Source organism: Erpetoichthys calabaricus, chromosome 2 (assembly GCF_900747795.2).
Source record: "Erpetoichthys calabaricus chromosome 2, fErpCal1.3, whole genome shotgun sequence".
NCBI lineage: Eukaryota > Metazoa > Chordata > Cladistia > Polypteriformes > Polypteridae > Erpetoichthys > Erpetoichthys calabaricus.
This window is the reverse complement of record NC_041395.2, coordinates 30,408,998-30,434,705: the sequence shown is the minus strand read 5'-3', so window position 1 is coordinate 30,434,705 and position 25,708 is coordinate 30,408,998. Positions and strand designations below refer to the sequence as shown.

The window sequence follows — 25,708 nt, the reverse complement described above, 5'->3', positions numbered from 1 at the left end:
TGCAAAATGTGAGTTGTGGACTCCAACATTTTGTAAATGTTCAGGCAAAACAAGTTTATTCAGTTTGTTTGGGTTGAAATAAGCTACGAGAATAAATGTTAGAAAACATGAGTAGCTCTTGACCATTTTCATTTTGTAAAAGTAGCTGTTAGGAGAAAAAAAGGTTTGAGACTCCTGCTTTAAATAATGCAATGGTGAGGTTGTTTTTAGTGTAATGGAAATAAAGAGTACATTTTAAGTCACTGTAGCCTTCTGCACTGCAGTAATCTGACAACATTTTAGCCAGGGTTTGTAGACATTTTGACATCAGTGAGACACTCTGTGTGCACTGTAGGCAATTGGGGAAATAACAATTTTAAAACCAATGATCAAATAACTTGGCCTCTAAAACAAGATTAAAAGCAAACATGTTTTTCTTTTTTTCCCTTTGTATTTCTGCTTTTGTTTTATTTTCTCTGGATTGATTTTTAAGTATATTGTATTTTAGGTTATTATCACTGATTTGATTGAGTAGCAGGCATGTTAATGTTCTAATTTTCAAAAAATAAAAAACAAATTTATATATTAAAGATAATAAATAAAAATAAATAACTTGGCTTTTACATTGAACACTCAGTACTGAAGAGATCATTGTGTCCTGTAGTTTTCAAACATTTCCAGTATATAAATGCAAAGAATTATTATTATTATTATTATTATTATTATGACCACAAATGACATTGAACAAAGCACCTCCAGACATTAGTGTTATCAGCACACATGGCTCTCCTGAAGCTAAAGGCAGATTTATTTACAGAAGTCAAAGAATAAAGAAATAATTTTATTACCTGAGTCGAACGACGAAACCTCATTCATATAGTCCCCTAAAAATAAATTTACAAAGTTTTTAACATGGATGCATGGGTGAATGGCATTACATTTATTTTTTCATGACCTACACTGCAAGTGACTTTGCAAAACAAATAAAATCATCACATAAAAGAAAAAAATAACATTTATAGTGAGATTCTAATATTAGAACTGTTATAATTTTGGGTATTTTTTGCAAAAAATAGTAGCAAAAAAAAAGTAAAAAAAATAAAATAAAAAACTGTAAATACAAGCTTCAAACACATGTATGAATAGATATTCATCTAGATTGATTAAAAAAGAGACATAACACTTCAGGCTACAATCTTAATACTAGATATATTTCAGCAATCTGGGAAAAAGAAAATAAGATAGAAGTACAGTATGTTATGAAATATAAGTTTTAAGTTTAATTAATTTAATACAAACAGAAGCAAACAAAGAAAGAAAGAAACAAACAAATAATATTGTAAAGTACTGTACTAAACTGAAATATGTGTTCTATGGTTTCATCTTATACTTTAGTGCAGCTTGTCAACTGAAGTTATTTCATTTTAAAGAATTTTTTTATTTCAGATGGACATAAAATCAGATTTTGAAAATTATAAAATAAAATGTTATTAAATAAAAAATATACGGCTCAAAAAAAAATTAAAGGAACACTTTTTAATCCGAGTATAGCATCAAGCCAATGAAACATCTGGGTTATTGATCTGGTCAGTTAAGTAGCAGAGGGGGCTGTTAATCAGTTTCAGTTGCTTTGGTGCACTAGAGGGGCAACAATAAGACAACCCCCAAAACAGGAATGGTTTACCAGGTAGAGGAGGCCACTGACATTTTTCCCTCCTCATCTGTTTTGTCACGCGTTTTGCATTTGGGTATGGTCAGTGTCACTACTGGTAGCATTAGGCGATACCTGGACCCTACAGAGGTTGCACAGGCAGCCCAGCTTCTCTAGGATGGCACATCAATACGTGGCATTGCCAGAAGGTTTGTTGAGTCTCCCAGCACAGTCTCAAGGGCATGGATCAGATTCCAGAAGACAGGCAGATACTCTAGGAGAGCTGGACAGGGCCATAGAAGGTCCTTAACCCATCAGCAGGACAGACTGGTATCTGCTCCTTTGGGCAAAGAGGAACAGGATGAGCACTGCCAGAGCCCTACAAAATGACCTCCAGCAGGCCGCTGGTATGAATGTCTCTGACCAAACAATTAGAAACAGAGTTCATGAGGGTGTCCTGATGGCCCGACTTCCTCTAGTGGGCCCTGTGCTCACTTCGTGGCACCGTGGAGCTCGATTGGCATTTGCCACAGAATACCAGAATTGGCAGGTCCACCACTGGCACCTTGTGCTTTTCACAGATGAGAGCAGGTTCACCCTGAACACATGTGACAGACATGAAAGGGTCTAGAGAAGCCGTGGAGAATGTTATGCTGCCTGTAACATCATTCAGCATGACCGGTTTGGTGGTGGGTCAGTGATGATCTGTGGGGGGGTGGCATATCCATGGAGGGACGCACAGACAATGGCACCTTGACTGCCATTAGGTATCGGGATGAAGTCCTTGGACTCATTGTCAGACCCTATACTGGTGCAGTGGGTCCTGGGGTTCTCCTGGTACACGACAATGCCCGGCCTCATGTGGCGAGAGTATGCAGGCAGTTCCTGGGGGAAGAAGGAATTGATACCATTGACTGGCCTCCACACTTGCCTGACTTAAATCCAATAGAACATCTCTGGGACATTATGTTTTGGTCCATCCAACGCCACCAGGTTGCACCTCAGACAGTCCAGAGGCTCAGTTAGAACGTTGTCAGGCATTCATAAAAGCATGTGGGGGCATACAAACTACTGAGTATGATTTGGAGTTGCTGCAATGACATTTCAGCCAAATGGACTCGCCTGCGTGCGGCATCATTTTTTCACTTTGATTTTCGGGGTGTCTTTGAATTCAGCCCTCTGTAGGTTGATAATTGTCATTTCCATCAAACGATGTGGCATCCTTTCATTCCTAACACATTGCCATATCAGCAGAGATATCCAGCAGGATTTTTTTTCCCATTGAGATCTGATGCGTTTTCAAAGTGTTCCTTTAATTTCTTTTTGACTCCAGGCAATCCTTGTGTTGACTTCACTTATAGTTTAGCTGTTTTGTTTCTGACAGCAGCTTCTTCAAGTTTTTGACATTGACTCTTATTAAAATTACTTACATGCATGTGCATCTCCTGGTGCGGTTAACAATGTTCTCACAGTCATTAGGGGAGGTTGGCTAAAGTTAAAAAATATGGGTGGACTTTGTCTATGCTGCAGTCCAGCAGATCCTCTTTGAATATTCACAATATCAAATACAGGAAAGATATTCATGTCTTTGTAAGGTTTCTGGCAATAGTAGTTCTGTTGATCCATTAAAAACTTAATTATAAAGAAATTTAAGTATCAATTAAATTTAGTGAGAAAAGGCACATCTCTTAATGGACTTTATCACTCCAGCATGAGTGATATTACATATACATACAGTATATGTACTGTGTATATGAGTGGTATTAAATGCTGTAAGGTGTGAGCATCAAGCTATCCTGCAAGCATTACTGATAGTGACCAAACCATGGAATCCCTCTTTTTGGATTACTTTTTTTATGTAAAGTATATTTTAGTGTGTGATTTTTACATTTTGTCTTGGTTGAAGAGACAATCTGCCAAATATTCATTAACTTACAAACAGGTTTATTGCCATTTCATAATTGTTGAAACAGGTTATGTCAACTTTCACTAACTTTTGCATTTACATTATTGTTTATGCTAATTAAATTATATAGGCTTCATGAAGTTTCAATAATCGTATTGGGAAAGGCCAACCCCACAAAAATACCTATTATGTCAAAACAGCTTAGTAAATACTCATAAAATTCTGCATGTATATTACAGTTAACCGATCTTAACATATATAGAGTTTATGGAGTTTCAAAAGTTACATGACGAAGCGGCGTCATAGAGGGAGCACCACTAAACTGGTAGATTTGCTCAGCTGACACGCTGCATCAATGATTCAATTATTCAACAAGCCACCTAGTTTACTGATGTGGGACTAAAAACATATTTGTGAAACCGCAGTAAACCAGGAAATCCAATGAAATCGTGCTCATTGTTCCTACCCAGCAAGGGTTTATTGCAATTATGGAATCCAATCACATCAAAAAATATCTCATTCTCAACTCATAAAAGCAAACAAATTGATAAAAAGGTAACGCAGATGACAGATTGGAGCCCTGAATTTCAGCCAACATTGACCAACATTTGAAAAACAACACGTATGTTTGCTTTCTTTCCTCAGCCGTTATACAAACATACCTGGGCAACACCAGATACTTCAGCTAGTTAAAAATAACTGTCCATATTTCTTTTGTAAATAAAGATTTATCTATTATTAGGAAGGAACTACTCTGTTTGATGAACTATTTCAATTGGGATGCCAGTAATTAAGTGAAACAAAATAGTTGAATTAAATAAAATAATGATCCCATATAACTGACTGGTGACTTTAAAGGACTCAGTCCTGTCCAATGCTCCCAGGACAAGCTTTTGTACCGAGCAACCCTCTATTGAACCAGGCAAGTTCAGAATATAAATGAGTAAAACTGATTTTAGGTATACCATTGAAATATTAAAGTATATCCTCTGACATGAAATTATGAGGCAAAAATCTTCACTTTGTGAATTTGTTCATATGAAGAAATCAAACACAACAGTGTCATGTTGCAAATTCGGCTCACTTAAATAGCCTTTTTACAAGACCCAGAAATTGGGCATAAATCGGTTAAAGAAGCTTAAGAAAGATGATCAATTAAGTCCTCAAGTAAACCAAGTAGAAAAACATTAATGTATGGCTATAACTTCTTCTAATATAACTTCTAATTCAACAGTCAGATAGATAGATAGATAGATAGATAGATAGATAGATAGATAGATAGATAGATAGATAGATAGATAGATAGATAGATAGATAGATAGATAGATAGATAGATAGATAGATAGATAGATAGATAGATAGATAGATAGATAGATAGATAGATAGATAGATAGATAGATAGATAGATAGATAGATAGATAGATAGATAGATAGATTCACAGACACACACACACTTTATTAATCCCAAGGGGAAATTCACATACTCCACCAGCAGCATACTGATACAAAAAACAATATTAAAGAGTAATAAAAATGCAGGTAAAAAACAGACAATAACTTTGTATAATGTTAACGTTTACCCCCCTGGGTGGAATTGAAGAGTCACATAGTTTGGGGGAGAATTGATCTACTCAGTCTGTCAGTGAAGCAGGACGGTGACAGATTAAAAAGATGTTAAAAAGGAAAACAAAACTCTGCCTAATAAATAGTCTTCTTCTTCTTTTTGCTGCTCCCGTTAGGGGTTGCCGCAGCGGATCATTTTCTTCCATATCTTTCTGTCTTCTACATATTGCTCTTTTACACCCATCACCTGCATGTCCTATCGCACCACATAGATAAACCTTTGCTTTGGTCTTCCTCATTTCCTCTTCCCTGGCAGCTCTATCCTTAGCATCCTTCTCCCAATATACCCAGCATCTCTACTCTGCATGTCCAAACCAACGCAATCTCGCCTCTCTGACTTTGTCTCCCAAGCCGTCCAACTTGAGCTGACCCTCTAATGTACTCATTTCTAATCCTATCCATCCTCGTCACAACCCAATGCAAATCTTAGCATCTTTAACTCTGCTACCTCCAGCTCTGTCTCCTCCTTTCTGGTCAGTGCCACCGTCTCCAACCCCATATAACACAGCTGGTCTCACTACCGTCCTGTAGACCTTCACTTTCACTCTTGCTGATACTCGTCTGTCACAAATTACTCCTGACACTCTTCTCCACCCATTCCACCCTGCCTGTACTCTCTTTTTCTCCTCTCTTCCACAATCCCCATTACTTTGTACTGTTGCTCCCAAGTATTTAAAACTCATCCACCTTCGCCAATTCTACTCCCTGCATCCTCACCATTCCACTGACCTCCCTCTCATTTACACACATGTATTCTGTCTTGTTCCTACTGACCTTCATTCCTCTTCTATCTAGAGCATGTCTCCACCTCTCCAGGGTCTCCTCAACCTGCTCCCTACTATCGCTACAGATCACAATGTCATCAGCGAACATCATAGTCCATGGGGACTCCTGTCTAATCTCGTCTGTCAACCTGTCCATCACCATTGCAAATAAGAAAAGGGCTCAGAGCTGATCCCTGATGTAATCCCAACTCCATGCTGAATGCATCCGTCGCTCCTACCACAGACCTAACCACTGTCACACTTCCCTCGTACATATCCTGTACAACTCTTACGTACTTCCTGCCACTCCCAACTTCCTTATACAATACTACAGCTCCTCTCGAAGCACCCTGTCATATGCTTTCTCCAGGTCCACAAAGACTCAATGTAACTCCTTCTGGTCTTCTCTAAACTTCTCTATCAACATCCTCAGAGCAAACATTGCATCTGTGGTGCTCTTTCTTGGCATGAAACCATACTGCTGCTCTCTAATCATCACCTCACTTCTTAACCTAGCTTCCACTACTCTTTCCCATAACTTCATGCTGTGGCTCATCAATTTTATTCCCATGTAGTTACTACAGTCCTGCACATCCCCCTTATTCTTATATATCGAGGAATGGGTAAGCCTTTGAACCCCACTCATGATGGGGACCAGGTTGTGCAATTTTTTCCCAAGACTGAGGAATTCCCAATAAATCTGAATTGGCTACTCAGCTACTACCAATTGGACAGTTTAGCAAGGTCCTCTGATCGACCCTGCCACATTCCACAAATGCAACAAAAAATGCATCCTGACAAACAAGCAGTGCTTGGTACTTAAATGAACACTATTAGGAAAGTTGGATCAGCAATATGTTCACTGTGGAATATTACTGTTTCATGGTGAAAAGAAAATAAGGTATTGTAAAAATAGAAAGGCGTTGCTTGTTCTATATAGACCAGCTGAACTACTACAAAAATATTACATCTTCATGAAGTGCAAGAAGAAACTTTTTGGAACATGTTGTATGCAATGGGGAAAAAGAACGGCATGAACCACCTTAGTTTCAAGACTAGAGGTCCACTTGTTTCCTAGTCTTTAGATCAGGGTTCTCCAACACATCACTTGTGAGTTACCGGTAGCTAGCAACCCCTTTCCAAGTAGCTTGCCAAAGGGTTAATGAATCCTAGACAAATTTGAAAACTTGATTAGTCAAATTAGGGGTGGGCAATCTTCCCAAAAAATCATATCACGATCCACAATCTGAATTGCAATCTATCTTTTCAATGTGGCATACACTTCCCATGGTCCCCAAAGCAACCAGGGCGGTCACTCCCTCGTGGTCTGGAGGCGGCGTGAGCCCTCCTCCGGTCCTCCCGGGCGTCCCGGCTGGGTAACACCTCCAGCCGCTTGCCACAAGTGACACGGTGAAATGGAACTAAATGACAAATGAATAAGTCATATCTGTGTATTTGGAATTGCACTGTTTTGTTTTGACAGCATTCATGTTTTAATTCAATAGTGTGAGATACACTAGAAAATGCGTTCAGACATACAAAATGCACTTGCAGGTGAACTAAATATTTTTTTTGTGATGTTTTTAATGCAAAATGTGAGTTGTGGACTCCAACATTTTGTAAATGTTCAGGCAAAACAAGTTTATTCAGTTTTGTTTGGGTTGAAATAAGCTACGAGAATAAATGTTAGAAAACATGAGTAGCTCTTGACCATTTTCATTTTGTAAAAGTAGCTGTTAGGAGAAAAAAAAGGTTTGAGACTCCTGCTTTAAATAATGCAATGGTGAGGTTGTTTTTAGTGTAATGGAAATAAAGAGTACATTTTAAGTCACTGTAGCCTTCTGCACTGCAGTAATCTGACAACATTTTAGCCAGGGTTTGTAGACATTTTGACATCAGTGAGACACTCTGTGTGCACTGTAGGCAAATGGGGAAATAACGATTTTAAAACCAATGATCAAATAACTTGGCCTCTAAAACAAGATTAAAAGCAAACATGTTTTTCTTTTTTTCCCTATGTATTTCTGCTTTTGTTTTATTTTCTCTGGATTGATTTTTAAGTATATTGTATTTTAGGTTATTATCACTGATTTGATTGAGTAGCAGGCATGTTAATGTTCTAATTTTCAAAAATAAAAAACAAATTTATATATTAAAGATAATAAATAAAAATAAATAACTTGGCTTTTACATTGAACACTCAGTACTGAAGAGATCATTGTGTCCTGTAGTTTTCAAACATTTCCAGTATATAAATGCAAAGAATTATTATTTATTATTATTATTATTATTATGACCACAAATGACATTGAACAAAGCACCTCCAGACATTAGTGTTATAAGCACACATGGCTCTCCTGAAGGTAAAGGCAGATTTATTTACAGAAGTCAAAGAATAAAGAAATAATTTTATTACCTGAGTTGAACAACGAAACCTCATTCATATAGTCCCCTAAAAAATAAATGTAGAAAGTTTTTAACATGGATGCATGGGTGAATGGCATTACATTTATTTTTTCATGACCTACACTGCAAGTGACTTTGCAAAACAAATAAAATCATCACATAAAAGAAAAAAATAACATTTATAGTGAGATTCTAATATTAGAACTGTTATAATTTTGGGTATTTTTTGCAAAAAAACAGTAGCAAAAAAAAAAGTAAAAAAAAAAAATAAAAAACTGTAAATACAAGCTTCAAACACATAAAATGCATCCGGCGCCGCCGTGAGTGGCAGCCTTTTTCAGCAGCTCCGTGTATGACCGTATATGTATGTGTACTTTGCTACTTTTATTTTTCTATTTTTATTTATTGATCACTCCTACCACTTTATTTTATGTGGATTCCTTCCCTGGACACACTTACTTTTACAACGAGGGCATGGATTTTAACACGCCGAGACTCGCCTATTCAAGTACTCAACTTCGGGCGCTGAGAACAAATGCCAGTGCCGGTGTGGTTCCATATTTACCCGACGAGGTAAGAAGGCGGTATCGTGGCAGCAGAGCCGGCACTAAGCTAAAAAAGAAGCGGCTTGCGAGAAAGTGGCGTTTTCAAGCCTTCGGTGCCTTCTGTGATTCTGGGGAATGTGAACTCAATCTCAAATAAGATCGACGAACTGGCTGCGCTGGTGAAAAATGTAAGGACCTACAGAGAATGCAGTTTGTTGTGTTTCTGCGAAACGTGGCTAAATAACACCATCCCAGATGCCAACGTGGAGCTACCCGGGTTTAGCACAGTTAGAGCGGACAGAGATGCAAGTACCTGTGGTAAGCACAAAGGAGGAGGACTCGCTCTCTATGTTAATACACGGTGGTGTCACTCTGGACATGTTAACGTCAAAATCTCCACTTGCTGCAGGGATATCGAACTGTTGGCCGTAAGTTTACGTCCCTACTATTTGCCCAGAGAGTTTGGACACGTCATTATTGTCATCGTGTACATCCCTCCTCGGGCAGACGAGGAGTCAGCGAGTGACATCATCCATTCCGCTGTTGCTAAGTTACAAACGCAGCACCCTGAGGCGCTTGTGCTAATCGCTGGAGACTTTAACCATGTGACGCTGGACAAAACATTGCCTGCATTCTCCCAGTATGTGGACTGTAACACCCGGGGAAATAAGACTATTGATTTACTGTATGCAAACGTTAAAGACGCATACAGCGCCACCCCCGCTGCCTGCGCTTGGGAAAGGAGATCATAACCTGGTTCAGCTTCAGCGCTCACTATAAACCAAAAGTTAGAGTCCTACCTGAAACCACACGATCATTCAGGAGTGGACCCCGGAGGCTGAGAATACTCTGAGAGAACTTTTTGGAACTACAGACTGGGATATCCTGCAGGGATCTCATAATGAGAAAATTGAGGAAGTTGTTGACTGCACTACTGACTACATCAACTTCTGTATGGACATTGTAGTTCCTGTAAGAACAGTACGCAGCTATGCTAACAACAAGCCATGGATTACAAGTAACATCAAGGGCCTTTTGAATCAGAAGAAAAGGGCTTTTAAGACGGTGATCAGCATGAGCTCAAGCGCGTGCAGAAGGAACTCCGAGTCCAACTCAGGGCGGCGAAGGAGCAGTACAGGAGAAAGCTGGAGCAGAAGTTGCAGAATAACAGCATGAAGGAAGTGTGGGAATGGGATGAAGATCATCACTGGCTGCAGCTCGAAGCGGGGTACAACAATTGAGAGAGACGTGAAGAGAGCAAACCAAAATGAACAACTTTTTTAACAGGTTTGACCACCCTAACCCACTCTCACTCTCACCTCGGAGTACTGCACCCTCCACACATCCTTCTGCTGATACCAGCATAGGAAAAAACATCCCCACCCATAATAACAACAGCGCAAGTGAGCAGAGAGCTGAGGAGACTTCGTGCCAGCAAAGCAGCGGGTTCCAGATGGAGTATCGCCACGACTGCTGAAGGTCTGTGCATCGGAGCTGGGGGGTCCTCTACAGCGCATCTTCAACCTGAGCCTGGAATAGGGGAGAGTCCGAGGCTTTGGAAAACATCTTTGTATCACCCCAGTCCCAAAGTATCACGTCCTAGTGAGCTGAATGACTTTCGGCCCTGTTGCTCTGACATCACATGTGATGAAGACCATGGAGAGGCTGCTGCTTCACCACCTTAGGCCACAGGTTCAACACGCCCTTGACCCTCTGCAGTTTGCATATCAGGAGAAGGTGGGAGCGGAGATGCCATCATCTATATGCTACACCGATCCCTCTCTCACTTGGACAGAGGCAGTGGTGCTGTAAGAATTATGTTTTCTAGACTTCTCTAGCGCCTTCAACACAATCCAACCTCTGCTCCTTAGGGACAAGCTGACAGAGATGGATTAGATTCATACCTAGTGGCATGGATCGTGGACTATCTTAAGACAGACCTCAGTATGTGCGTCTTGGGAACTGCACGTCTGACATTGTGGTCAGCAACACAGGAGCGCCACAAGGGACTGTACTTCTCTCCCGGTCCTGTTCAGCCTATATACATCGGACTTCCAATACAACTCGCAGTCCTGCCCTGTGCAAAAGTTCGCTGATGACACTGCTATCGTGGGCTGTATCAGGAATGGGCTGGAGGAGGAGTATAGGGACCTAATCAATGACTTTGTTAAATGGTCCGACTCAAACCACCTACACCTGAACACCAGCAAAACCAAGAAGCTGGTGGTGGATTTTTAGGAGGCCCAGACCCCTCATAGACCCAGTGATCATCAAAGGTGACTGTGTGCAGATGGTGCAGACCTATAAATATCTGGGAGTGCAGCTGGATGATAAATTAGACTGGACTGCCAATACTGATGCGCTGTGCAAGAAAAGGACAAAGCCGGTTATACTTCCTTAGAAGGCTGGCTTCCTTCAACATCTGCAATAAATGCTGCAGATGTTCTATCAAACAGTTGTGGCGAGCGCCCCTCTTCTACGCAGTGGTGTGCTGGGGAGCAGCATTAAGAGGAAAGACGCCTCACGCCCTGGAACAAACTGGTGAGGAAGGCTGGCTCTATTGTTGGCATGGAGCTGGACAGTTTAACATCTGTTGCAGAGCGAAGGGCGCTCAGAAGGCTCCTATCAATTATGGAGAATCCACTGCATCCACTTAATAATGTCATCTCCAGACAGAAGAGCAGCTTCAGCGACAGACTGCTGTCACTGTCCTGCTCCACAGACAGATTGAGGAGATCGTTCCTCCCCCAAACTATGCGACTCTTTAATTCCACACCAGGGGGGGGTAAATGTTAATATTTAACATTATACATAGTTATTGTCTGTTTTTTTCACCTGTATTATTATCATTCTTTAATTTAATATTATTTATTTTATCAGTATGCTGCTGCTGAAAATGTGAATTTCCCATTGGGATTAATAAAGTATCTATCTATATATCTATCATATATCTAATCTATCTAATCTATCTACTTATCTATCTATCTATCTATCTATCTCTATCTATCTATCTATCTATCATGTATGAATAGATATTCATCTAGATTGATTAAAAAAGAGACATAACACTTCAGGCTACAATCTTAATACTAGATATATTTCAGCAATCTGGGAAAAAGAAAATAAGATAGAAGTACAGTATGTTATGAAATATAAGTTTTAAGTTTAATTAATTTAATACAAACAGAAGCAAACAAAGAAAGAAACAAACAAACAAATAATATTGTAAAGTACTGTACTAAACTGAAATATGTGTTCTATGGTTTCATCTTATACTTTAGTGCAGCTTGTCAACTGAAATTATTTCATTTTAAAGAATTTGTTTATTTCAGATGGACATAAAATCAGATTTTGAAAATTATAAAATAAAATGTTATTAAATAAAAAATATACGGCTCAAAAAAAAAATTAAAGGAACACTTTTTAATCCGAGTATAGCATCAAGCCAATGAAACATCTGGGTTATTGATCTGGTCAGTTAAGTAGCAGAGGGGGGCTGTTAATCAGTTTCAGTTGCTTTGGTGCACTAGAGGGGCAACAATAAGACAACCCCCAAAACAGGAATGGTTTAACAGGTAGAGGAGGCCACTGACATTTTTCCCTCCTCATCTGTTTTGTCACGCGTTTTGCATTTGGGTATGGTCAGTGTCACTACTGGTAGCATTAGGCGATACCTGGACCCTACAGAGGTTGCACAGGCAGCCCAGCTTCTCTAGGATGGCACATCAATACGTGGCATTGCCAGAAGGTTTGTTGAGTCTCCCAGCACAGTCTCAAGGGCATGGATCAGATTCCAGAAGACAGGCAGATACTCTAGGAGAGCTGGACAGGGCCATAGAAGGTCCTTAACCCATCAGCAGGACAGACTGGTATCTGCTCCTTTGGGCAAAGAGGAACAGGATGAGCACTGCCAGAGCCCTACAAAAATGACCTCCAGCAGGCCACTGGTATGAATGTCTCTGACCAAACAATTAGAAACAGAGTTCATGAGGGTGTCCTGACGGCCCGACTTCCTCTAGTGGGCCCTGTGCTCACTTCGTGGCACCGTGGAGCTCGATTGGCATTTGCCACAGAATACCAGAATTGGCAGGTCCAACACTGGCACCTTGTGCTTTTCACAGATGAGAGCAGGTTCACCCTGAACACATGTGACAGACATGAAAGGGTCTAGAGAAGCCGTGGAGAATGTTATGCTGCCTGTAACATCATTCAGCATGACCGGTTTGGTGGTGGGTCAGTGATGATCTGTGGGGGGTGGCATATCCATGGAGGGACGCACAGACAATGGCACCTTGACTGCCATTAGGTATCGGGATGAAGTCCTTGGACTCATTGTCAGACCCTATACTGGTGCAGTGGGTCCTGGGGTTCTCCTGGTACACGACAATGCCCGGCCTCATGTGGCGAGAGTATGCAGGCAGTTCCTGGGGGAAGAAGGAATTGATACCATTGACTGGCCTCCACACTTGCCTGACTTAAATCCAATAGAACATCTCTGGGACATTATGTTTTGGTCCATCCAACGCCACCAGGTTGCACCTCAGACAGTCCAGAGGCTCAGTTAGAACGTTGTCAGGCATTCATAAAAGCATGTGGGGGCATACAAACTACTGAGTATGATTTGGAGTTGCTGCAATGACATTTCAGCCAAATGGACTCGCCTGCGTGCGGCATCATTTTTTCACTTTGATTTTCGTGGGGTGTCTTTGAATTCAGCCCTCTGTAGGTTGATAATTGTCATTTCCATCAAACGATGTGGCATCCTTTCATTCCTAACACATTACCATATCAGTCCATATCAGCAGAGATATCCAGCAGGATTTTTTTTTCCCATTGAGATCTGATGCGTTTTCAAAGTGTTCCTTTAATTTCTTTTTGACTCCAGGCAATCCTTGTGTTGACTTCACTTATAGTTTAGCTGTTTTGTTTCTGACAGCAGCTTCTTCAAGTTTTTGACATTGACTCTTATTAAAATTACTTACATGCATGTGCCTCTCCTGGTGCGGTTAACAATGTTCTCACAGTCATTAGGGGAGGTTGGCTAAAGTTAAAAAATATGGGTGGACTTTGTCTATGCTGCAGTCCAGCAGATCCTCTTTGAATATTCACAATATCAAATACAGGAAAGATATTCATGTCTTTGTAAGGTTTCTGGCAATAGTAGTTCTGTTGATCCATTAAAAACTTAATTATAAAGAAATTTAAGTATCAATTAAATTTAGTGAGAAAAGGCACATCTCTTAATGGACTTTATCACTCCAGCATGAGTGATATTACATATACATACAGTATATGTATGAGTTATATGAGTGGTATTAAATGCTGTAAGGTGTGAGCATCAAGCTATCTTGCAAGCATTACTGATAGTGACCAAACCATGGAATCCCTCTTTTTGGATTACTTTTTTTATGTAAAGTATATTTTAGTGTGTGATTTTTACATTTTGTCTTGGTTGAAGAGACAATCTGCCAAATATTCATTAACTTACAAACAGGTTTATTGCCATTTCATAATTGTTGAAACAGGTTATGTCAACTTTCACTAACTTTTGCATTTACATTATTGTTTATGCTAATTAAATTATATAGGCTTCATGAAGTTTCAATAATCGTATTGGGAAAGGCCAACCCCACAAAAATACCTATTATGTCAAAACAGCTTAGTAAATACTCATAAAATTCTGCATGTATATTACAGTTAACCGATCTTAACATATATAGAGTTTATGGAGTTTCAAAAGTTACATGACGAAGCGGCGTCCATAGAGGGAGCACCACTAAACTGGTAGATTTGCTCAGCTGACACGCTGCATCAATGATTCAATTATTCAACAAGCCACCTAGTTTACTGATGTGGGACTAAAAACATATTTGTGAAACCGCAGTAAACCAGGAAATCCAATGAAATCGTGCTCATTGTTCCTACCCAGCAAGGGTTTATTGCAATTATGGAATCCAATCACATCAAAAAATATCTCATTCTCAACTCATAAAAGCAAACAAATTGATAAAAAGGTAACGCAGATGACAGATTGGAGCCCGGAATTTCAGCCAACATTGACCAACATTTGAAAAACAACACGTATGTTTGCTTTCTTTCCTCAGCCGTTATACAAACATACCTGGGCAACACCAGATACTTCAGCTAGTTAAAAATAACTGTCCATATTTCTTTTGTAAATAAAGATTTATCTATTATTAGGAAGGAACTACTCTGTTTGATGAACTATTTCAATTGGGATGCCAGTAATTAAGTGAAACAAAATAGTTGAATTAAATAAAATAATGATCCCATATAACTGACTGGTGACTTTAAAGGACTCAGTCCTGTCCAATGCTCCCAGGACAAGCTTTTGTACCGAGCAACCCTCTATTGAACCAGGCAAGTTCAGAATATAAATGAGTAAAACTGATTTTAGGTATACCATTGAAATATTAAAGTATATCCTCTGACATGAAATTATGAGGCAAAAATCTTCACTTTGTGAATTTGTTCATATGAAGAAATCAAACACAACAGTGTCATGTTGCAAATTAGGCTCACTTAAATAGCCTTTTTACAAGACCCAGAAATTGGGCATAAATCGGTTAAAGAAGCTTAAGAAAGATGATCAATTAAGTCCTCAAGTAAACCAAGTAGAAAAACATTAATGTATGGCTATAACTTCTTCTAATATAACTTCTAATTCAACAGTCAGATAGATAGATAGATAGGATAGATAGATAGATAGATAGATAGATAGATAGATAGATAATAGATAGATAGATAGATAGATAGATAGATAGATAGATAGATAGATAGATAGATAGATAGATAGATAGATAGATAGATAGATAGATAGATAGATAGATAGATAGATAGATAGATTCACAGACACACACACACTTTATTAATCCCAAGGGGAAATTCACATACTCCACCAGCAGCATACTGATACAAAAAACAATATTAAAGAGTAATAAAAATGCAGGTAAAAACAGACAATAACTTTGTATAATGTTAACGTTTACCCCACTGGGTGGAATTGAAGAGTCACATAGTTTGGGGGAGAATTGATCTACTCAGTCTGTCAGTGAAGCAGGACGGTGACAGATTAAAAAGATGTTAAAAAGGAAAACAAAACTCTGCCTAATAAATAGTCTTCTTCTTCTTTTTGCTGCTCCCGTTAGGGGTTGCCGCAGCGGATCATTTTCTTCCATATCTTTCTGTCTTCTACATATTGCTCTTTTACACCCATCACCTGCATGTCCTATCGCACCACATAGATAAACCTTTGCTTTGGTCTTCCTCATTTCCTCTTCCCTGGCAGCTCTATCCTTAGCATCCTTCTCCCAATATACCCAGCATCTCTACTCTGCATGTCCAAACCAACGCAATCTCGCCTCTCTGACTTTGTCTCCCAACCGTCCAACTTGAGCTGACCCTCTAATGTACTCATTTCTATTCCTATCCATCCTCGTCACACCCAATGCAAATCTTAGCATCTTTAACTCTGCTACCTCCAGCTCTGTCTCCTCCTTTCTGGTCAGTGCCACCGTCTCCAACCCATATAACACAGCTGGTCTCACTACCGTCCTGTAGACCTTCACTTTCACTCTTGCTGATACTCGTCTGTCACAAATTACTCCTGACACTCTTCTCCACCCATTCCACCCTGCCTGTACTCTCTTTTTCTCCTCTCTTCCACAATCCCCATTACTTTGTACTGTTGCTCCCAAGTATTTAAACTCATCCACCTTCGCCAATTCTACTCCCTGCATCCTCACCATTCCACTGACCTCCCTCTCATTTACACACATGTATTCTGTCTTGTTCCTACTGACCTTCATTCCTCTTCTATCTAGAGCATGTCTCCACCTCTCCAGAGGTCTCCTCAACCTGCTCCCTACTATCGCTACAGATCACAATGTCATCAGCAAACATCATAGTCCATGGGGACTCCTGTCTAATCTCGTCTGTCAACCTGTCCATCACCATTGCAACTAAGAAAGGGCTCAGAGCTGATCCCTGATGTAATCCCACCTCCATGCTGAATGCATCCGTCGCTCCTACCACAGACCTAACCACTGTCACACTTCCCTCGTACATATCCTGTACAACTCTTACGTACTTCTCTGCCACTCCCAACTTCCTCATACAATACTACAACTCCTCTCGAAGCACCTGTCATATGCTTTCTCCAGGTCCACAAAGACTCAATGTAACTCCTTCTGGTCTTCTCTAAACTTCTCTATCAACATCCTCAGAGCAAACATTGCATCTGTGGTGCTCTTTCTTGGCATGAAACCATACTGCTGCTCTCTAATCATCACCTCACTTCTTAACCTAGCTTCCACTACTCTTTCCCATAACTTCATGCTGTGGCTCATCAATTTTATTCCCATGTAGTTACTACAGTCCTGCACATCCCCTTATTCTTATATATCGAGGAATGGGTAAGCCTTTGAACCCCACTCATGATGGGGACCAGGTTGTGCAATTTTTTCCCAAGACTGAGGAATTCCCAATAAATCTGAATTGGCTACTCAGCTACTACCAATTGGACAGTTTAGCAAGGTCCTCTGATTGGCCCTGCCACATTCCACGAATGCAACAAAAAATGCATCCTGACAAACAAGCAGTGCTTGGTACTTAAATGAACACTATTAGGAAAGTTGGATCAGCAATATGTTCACTGTGGAATATTACTGTTTCATGGTGAAAAGAAAATAAGGTATTGTAAAAATAGAAAGGTGTTGCTTGTTCTATATAGACCAGCTGAACTACTAAAAAAATATTACATCTTCATGAAGTGCAAGAAGAAACATTTTGGAACATGTTGTATGCAATGGGGAAAAAGAACGGCATGAACCACCTTAGTTTCAAGACTAGAGGTCCACTTGTTTCCTAGTCTTTAGATCAGGGTTCTCCAACATATCACTTTTGAGTTACCGGTAGCTAGCAACCCCTTTCCAAGTAGCTTGCCAAGGGTTAATGAATCCTAGACAAATTTGAAAACCTGATTAGTCAAATTAGGGGTGGGCAATCTTCCCAAAAAATCATATCACGATCCACAATCTGAATTGCAATCTATCTTTTCAATGTGGCATACACTTCCCGTGGTCCCCAAAGCAACCAGGGCGGTCACTCCCTCGTGGTCTGGAGGCGGCGTGAGCCCTCCTCCGGTCCTCCCGGGCGTCCCGGCTGGGTACCACCTCCAGCCGCTTGCCACAAGTGACACGGTGAAATGGAACTAAATGACAAATGAATAAGTCATATCTGTGTATTTGGAATTGCACTGTTTTGTTTTGACAGCATTCATGTTTTAATTCAATAGTGTGAGATACACTAGAAAATGCGTTCAGACATACAAAATGCACTTGCAGGTGAACTAAATATTTTTTTTTGTGATGTTTTAATGCAAAATGTGAGTTGTGGACTCCAACATTTTGTAAATGTTCAGGCAAAACAAGTTTATTCAGTTTGTTTGGGTTGAAATAAGCTACGAGAATAAATGTTAGAAAACATGAGTAGCTCTTGACCATTTCATTTTGTAAAAGTAGCTGTTAGGAGAAAAAAAGGTTTGAGACTCCTGCTTTAAATAATGCAATGGTGAGGTTGTTTTTAGTGTAATGGAAATAAAGAGTACATTTTAAGTCACTGTAGCCTTCTGCACTGCAGTAATCTGACAACATTTTAGCCAGGGTTTGTAGACATTTTGACATCAGTGAGACACTCTGTGTGCACTGTAGGCAAATGGGGAAATAACGATTTTAAAACCAATGATCAAATAACTTGGCCTCTAAAACAAGATTAAAAGCAAACATGTTTTTCTTTTTTTTCCCTTTGTATTTCTGCTTTTGTTTTATTTTCTCTGGATTGATTTTTAAGTATATTGTATTTTAGGTTATTATCACTGATTTGATTGAGTAGCAGGCATGTTAATGTTCTAATTTTCAAAAAATAAAAAACAAATTTATATATTAAAGATAATAAAATAAAAATAAATAACTTGGCTTTTACATTGAACACTCAGTACTGAAGAGATCATTGTGTCCTGTAGTTTTCAAACATTTCCAGTATATAAATGCAAAGAATTATTATTATTATTATTATTATTATTATGACCACAAATGACATTGAACAAAGCACCTCCAGACATTAGTGTTATCAGCACACATGGCTCTCCTGAAGCTAAAGGCAGATTTATTTACAGAAGTCAAAGAATAAGAAATAATTTTATTACCTGAGTCGAACGACGAAACCTCATTCATATAGTCCCCTAAAAATAAATGTAGAAAGTTTTTAACATGGATGCATGGGTGAATGGCATTACATTTATTTTTTCATGACCTACACTGCAAGTGACTTTGCAAAACAAATAAAATCATCACATAAAAGAAAAAAAATAACATTTATAGTGAGATTCTAATATTAGAACTGTTATAATTTTGGGTATTTTTTGCAAACAATAGTAGCAAAAAAAAAGTAAAAAAAATAAAATAAAAAACTGTAAATACAAGCTTCAAACACATGTATGAATAGATATTCATCTAGATTGATTAAAAAAGAGACATAACACTTCAGGCTACAATCTTAATACTAGATATATTTCAGCAATCTGGGAAAAAGAAAATAAGATAGAAGTACAGTATGTTATGAAATATAAGTTTTAAGTTTAATTAATTTAATACAAACAGAAGCAAACAAAGAAAGAAAGAAACAAACAAATAATATTGTAAAGTACTGTACTAAACTGAAATATGTGTTCTATGGTTTCATCTTATACTTTAGTGCAGGTTGTCAACTGAAGTTATTTCATTTTAAAGAATTTGTTTATTTCAGATGGACATAAAATCAGATTTTGAAAATTATAAAATAAAATGTTATTAAATAAAAAATATACGGCTCAAAAAAAAATTAAAGGAACACTTTTTAATCCGAGTATAGCATCAAGCCAATGAAACATCTGGGTTATTGATCTGGTCAGTTAAGTAGCAGAGGGGGCTGTTAATCAGTTTCAGTTGCTTTGGTGCACTAGAGGGGCAACAATAAGACAACCCCCAAAACAGGAATGGTTTACCAGGTAGAGGAGGCCACTGACATTTTTCCCTCCTCATCTGTTTTGTCACGCGTTTTGCATTTGGGTATGGTCAGTGTCACTACTGGTAGCATTAGGCGATACCTGGACCCTACAGAGGTTGCACAGGCAGCCCAGCTTCTCTAGGATGGCACATCAATACGTGGCATTGCCAGAAGGTTTGTTGAGTCTCCCAGCACAGTCTCAAGGGCATGGATCAGATTCCAGAAGACAGGCAGATACTCTAGGAGAGCTGGACAGGGCCATAGAAGGTCCTTAACCCATCAGCAGGACAGACTGGTATCTGCTCCTTTGGGCAAAGGAGGAACAGGATGAGCACTGCCAGAGCCCTACAAAATGACCTCCAGCAGGCCACTGGTATGAATGTCTCTGACCAAACAATTAGAAACAGAGTTCATGAGGGTGTCCTGACGGCCCGACTTCCTCTAGTGGGCCCTGTGCTCACTTCGTGGCACCGTGGAGCTCGATTGGCATTTGCCACAGAATACCAGAATTGGCAGGTCCACCACTGGCACCTTGTGCTTTTCACAGATGAGGAGCAGGTTCACCCTGAACACATGTGACGGACATGAAAGGGTCTAGAGAAGCCGTGGAGAATGTTATGCTGCCTGTAACATCATTCAGCATGACCGGTTTGGTGGTGGGTCAGTGATGATCTGTGGGGGGTGGCATATCCATGGAGGGACGCACAGACAATGGCACCTTGACTGCCATTAGGTATCGGGATGAAGTCCTTGGACTCATTGTCAGACCCTATACTGGTGCAGTGGGTCCTGGGGTTCTCCTGGTACACGACAATGCCCGGCCTCATGTGGCGAGAGTATGCAGGCAGTTCCTGGAGGAAGAAGGAATTGATACCATTGACTGGCCTCCACACTTGCCTGACTTAAATCCAATAGAACATCTCTGGGACATTATGTTTTGGTACATCAAACGCCACCAGGTTGCACCTCAGACTGTCCAGAGGCTCAGTTAGAACGTTGTCAGGCATTCATAAAAGCATGTGGGGGCATACAAACTACTGAGTATGATTTGGAGTTGCTGCAATGACATTTCAGCCAAATGGACTCGCCTGCGTGCGGCATCATTTTTTCACTTTGATTTTCGTGGGGTGTATTTGAATTCAGCCCTCTGTAGGTTGATAATTGTCATTTCCATCAAACGATGTGGCATCCTTTCATTCCTAACACATTACCATATCAGTCCATATCAGCAGAGATATCCAGCAGGATTTTTTTTCCCATTGAGATCTGATGCATTTTCAAAGTGTTCCTTTAATTTCTTTTTGACTCCAGGCAATCCTTGTGTTGACTTCACTTATAGTTTAGCTGTTTTGTTTCTGACAGCAGCTTCTTCAAGTTTTTGACATTGACTCTTATTAAAATTACTTACATGCATGTGCATCTCCTGGTGCGGTTAACAATGTTCTCACAGTCATTAGGGGAGGTTGGCTAAAGTTAAAAAAGATGGGTGGACTTTGTCTATGCTGCAGTCCAGCAGATCCTCTTTGAATATTCACAATATCAAATACAGGAAAGATATTCATGTCTTTGTAAGGTTTCTGGCAATAGTAGTTCTGTTGATCCATTAAAAACTTAATTATAAAGAAATTTAAGTATCAATTAAATTTAGTGAGAAAAGGCACATCTCTTAATGGACTTTATCACTCCAGCATGAGTGATATTACATATACATACAGTATATGTATGAGTTATATGAGTGGTATTAAATGCTGTAAGGTGTGAGCATCAAGCTATCCTGCAAGCATTACTGATAGTGACCAAACCATGGAATCCCTCTTTTTGGATTACTTTTTTTATGTAAAGTATATTTTAGTGTGTGATTTTTACATTTTGTCTTGGTTGAAGAGACAATCTGCCAAATATTCATTAACTTACAAACAGGTTTATTGCCATTTCATAATTGTTGAAACAGGTTATGTCAACTTTCACTAACTTTTGCATTTACATTATTGTTTATGCTAATTAAATTATATAGGCTTCATGAAGTTTCAATAATCGTATTGGGAAAGGCCAACCCCACAAAAATACCTATTATGTCAAAACAGCTTAGTAAATGTTCATAAAATTCTGCATGTATATTACAGTTAACCGATCTTAACATATATAGAGTTTATGGAGTTTCAAAAGTTACATGATGAAGCGGCGTCATAGAGGGAGCATCACTAAACTGGTAGATTTGCTCAGCTGACACGCTGCATCAATGATTCAATTATTCAACAAGCCACCTAGTTTACTGATGTGGGACTAAAAACATATTTGTGAAACCGCAGTAAACCAGGAAATCCAATGAAATCGTGCTTGTTGTTCCAACCCAGCAAGGGTTTATTGCAATTATGGAATCCAATCACATCAAAAAATATCTCATTCTCAACTCATAAAAGCAAACAAATTGATAAAAAGGTAACGCAGATGACAGATTGGAGCCCGGAATTTCAGCAAACATTGACCAACATTTGAAAAACAACACGTATGTTTGCTTTCTTTCCTCAGCCGTTATACAAACATACCTGGGCAACACCAGATACTTCAGCTAGTTAAAAATAACTGTCCATATTTCTTTTGTAAATAAAGATTTATCTATTATTAGGAAGGAACTACTCTGTTTGATGAACTATTTCAATTGGGATGCCAGTAATTAAGTGAAACAAAATAGTTGAATTAAATAAAATAATGATCCCATATAACTGACTGGTGACTTTAAAGGACTCAGTCCTGTCCAATGCTCCCAGGACAAGCTTTTGTACCGAGCAACCCTCTATTGAACCAGGCAAGTTCAGAATATAAATGAGTAAAACTGATTTTAGGTATACCATTGAAATATTAAAGTATATCCTCTGACATGAAATTATGAGGCAAAAATCTTCACTTTGTGAATTTGTTCATATGAAGAAATCAAACACAACAGTGTCATGTTGCAAATTAGGCTCACTTAAATAGCCTTTTTACAAGACCCAGAAATTGGGCATAAATCGGTTAAAGAAGCTTAAGAAAGATGATCAATTAAGTCCTCAAGTAAACCAAGTAGAAAAACATTAATGTATGGCTATAACTTCTTCTAATATAACTTCTAATTCAACAGTCAGATAGATAGATAGATAGATAGATAGATAGATAGATAGATAGATAGATAGATAGATAGATAGATAGATAGATAGATAGATAGATAGATAGATAGATAGATAGATAGATAGATAGATAGATAGATAGATAGATAGATAGTAGATAGATAGATAGATAGATAGATAGATAGATAGATAGATAGACACAGACACACACACACTTTATTAATCCCAAGGGGAAATTCACATACTCCACCAGCAGCATACTGATACAAAAAACAATATTAAAGAGTAATAAAAATGCAGGTAAAAACAGACAATAACTTTGTATAATGTTAACGTTTACCCCCATGGGTGGAATTGAAGAGTCACATAGTTTGGGGGAGGAATGATCTACTCAGTCTGTCAGTGAAGCAGGACGGTGACAGATTAAAAAGATGTTAAAAAGGAAAACAAAACTCTGCCTAATAAATAGTCTTCTTCTTCTTTTTGCTGCTCCCGTTAGGGGTTGCCGCAGCGGATCATCTTCTTCCATATCTTTCTGTCTTCTACATATTGCTCTTTTACACCAATCACCTGCATGTCCTATCGCACCACATAGATAAACCTTTGCTTTGGTCTTCCTCATTTCCTCTTCCCTGGCAGCTCTATCCTTAGCATCCTTCTCCCAATATACCCAGCATCTCTACTCTGCATGTCCAAACCAACGCAATCTCGCCTCTCTGACTTTGTCTCCCAACCGTCCAACTTGAGCTGACCCTCTAATGTACTCATTTCTAATCCTATCCATCCTCGTCACACCCAATGCAAATCTTAGCATCTTTAACTCTGCTACCTCCAGCTCTGTCTCCTCCTTTCTGGTCAGTGCCACCGTCTCCAACCCATATAACACAGCTGGTCTCACTACCGTCCTGTAGACCTTCACTTTCACTCTTGCTGATACGCGTCTGTCACAAATTACTCCTGACACTCTTCTCCACCCATTCCACCCTGCCTGTACTCTTCTTTTTCTCCTCTCTTCCACAATCCCCATTACTCTGTACTGTTGCTCCCAAGTATTTAAACTCATCCACCTTCGCCAATTCTACTCCCTGCATCCTCACCATTCCACTGACCTCCCTCTCATTTACACACATGTATTCTGTCTTGTTCCTACTGACCTTCATTCCTCTTCTATCTAGAGCATGTCTCCACCTCTCCAGAGTCTCCTCAACCTGCTCCCTACTATCGCTACAGATCACAATGTCATCAGCAAACATCATAGTCCATGGGGACTCCTGTCTAATCTCGTCTGTCAACCTGTCCATCACCATTGCAAATAAGAAAGGGCTCAGAGCTGATCCCTGATGTAATCCCACCTCCATGCTGAATGCATCCGTCGCTCCTACCACAGACCTAACCACTGTCACACTTCCCTCGTACATATCCTGTACAACTCTTACGTACTTCTCTGCCACTCCCAACTTCCTCATACAATACTACAACTCCTCTCGAAGCACCCTGTCATATGCTTTCTCCAGGTCCACAAAGACTCAATGTAACTCCTTCTGGTCTTCTCTAAACTTCTCTATCAACATCCTCAGAGCAAACATTGCATCTGTGGTGCTCTTTCTTGGCATGAAACCATACTGCTGCTCTCTAATCATCACCTCACTTCTTAACCTAGCTTCCACTACTCTTTCCCATAACTTCATGCTGTGGCTCATCAATTTTATTCCCATGTAGTTACTACAGTCCTGCACATCCCCCTTATTCTTATATATCGAGGAATGGGTAAGCCTTTGAACCCCACTCATGATGGGGACCAGGTTGTGCAATTTTTTCCCAAGACTGAGGAATTCCCAATAAATCTGAATTGGCTACTCAGCTACTACCAATTGGACAGTTTAGCAAGGTCCTCTGATTGGCCCTGCCACATTCCACGAATGCAACAAAAAATGCATCCTGACAAACAAGCAGTGCTTGGTACTTAAATGAACACTATTAGGAAAGTTGGATCAGCAATATGTTCACTGTGGAATATTACTGTTTCATGGTGAAAAGAAAATAAGGTATTGTAAAAATAGAAAGGTGTTGCTTGTTCTATATAGACCAGCTGAACTACTAAAAAAATATTACATCTTCATGAAGTGCAAGAAGAAACATTTTGGAACATGTTGTATGCAATGGGGAAAAAGAACGGCATGAACCACCTTAGTTTCAAGACTAGAGGTCCACTTGTTTCCTAGTCTTTAGATCAGGGTTCTCCAACACATCACTTTTGAGTTACCGGTAGCTAGCAACCCCTTTCCAAGTAGCTTGCCAAAGGGTTAATGAATCCTAGACAAATTTGAAAACCTGATTAGTCAAATTAGGGGTGGGCAATCTTCCCAAAAAATCATATCACGATCCACAATCTGAATTGCAATCTATCTTTTCAATGTGGCATACACTTCCCGTGGTCCCCAAAGCAACCAGGGCGGTCACTCCCTCGTGGTCTGGAGGCGGCGTGAGCCCTCCTCCGGTCCTCCCGGGCGTCCCGGCTGGGTACCACCTCCAGCCGCTTGCCACAAGTGACACGGTGAAATGGAACTAAATGACAAATGAATAAGTCATATCTGTGTATTTGGAATTGCACTGTTTTGTTTTGACAGCATTCATGTTTTAATTCAATAGTGTGAGATACACTAGAA

At 39.5% G+C, this 25,708-nt stretch overlaps 1 protein-coding gene across 22 annotated transcripts in view; it reads right to left on the bottom strand.

Annotated features, from left to right (window-relative positions):
• LOC114645722 (von Willebrand factor A domain-containing protein 5A-like) overlaps positions 1–25,708 on the bottom strand; it is a 168,839-nt gene that overhangs the window by 39,286 nt on the left and 103,845 nt on the right. For 7 of the 22 annotated variants that reach the window (XM_051923102.1, XM_051923104.1, XM_051923106.1 and 4 more), the window contains 2 exons: positions 8,340–8,375; positions 828–863 (listed from right to left, as the gene is read on the bottom strand). The exons of 4 other annotated variants lie outside the window; for them this stretch is intronic. In XM_051923102.1, coding sequence (XP_051779062.1) covers positions 828–863; positions 8,340–8,375 — 72 coding nt within the window. Of the gene's footprint in view, positions 1–827; positions 864–8,339; positions 8,376–19,099; positions 19,136–25,708 lie in introns of all 22 variants that reach the window. 11 more of the 22 variants (XM_051923103.1, XM_051923105.1, XM_051923107.1 and 8 more) reach the window with 5 other exon arrangements.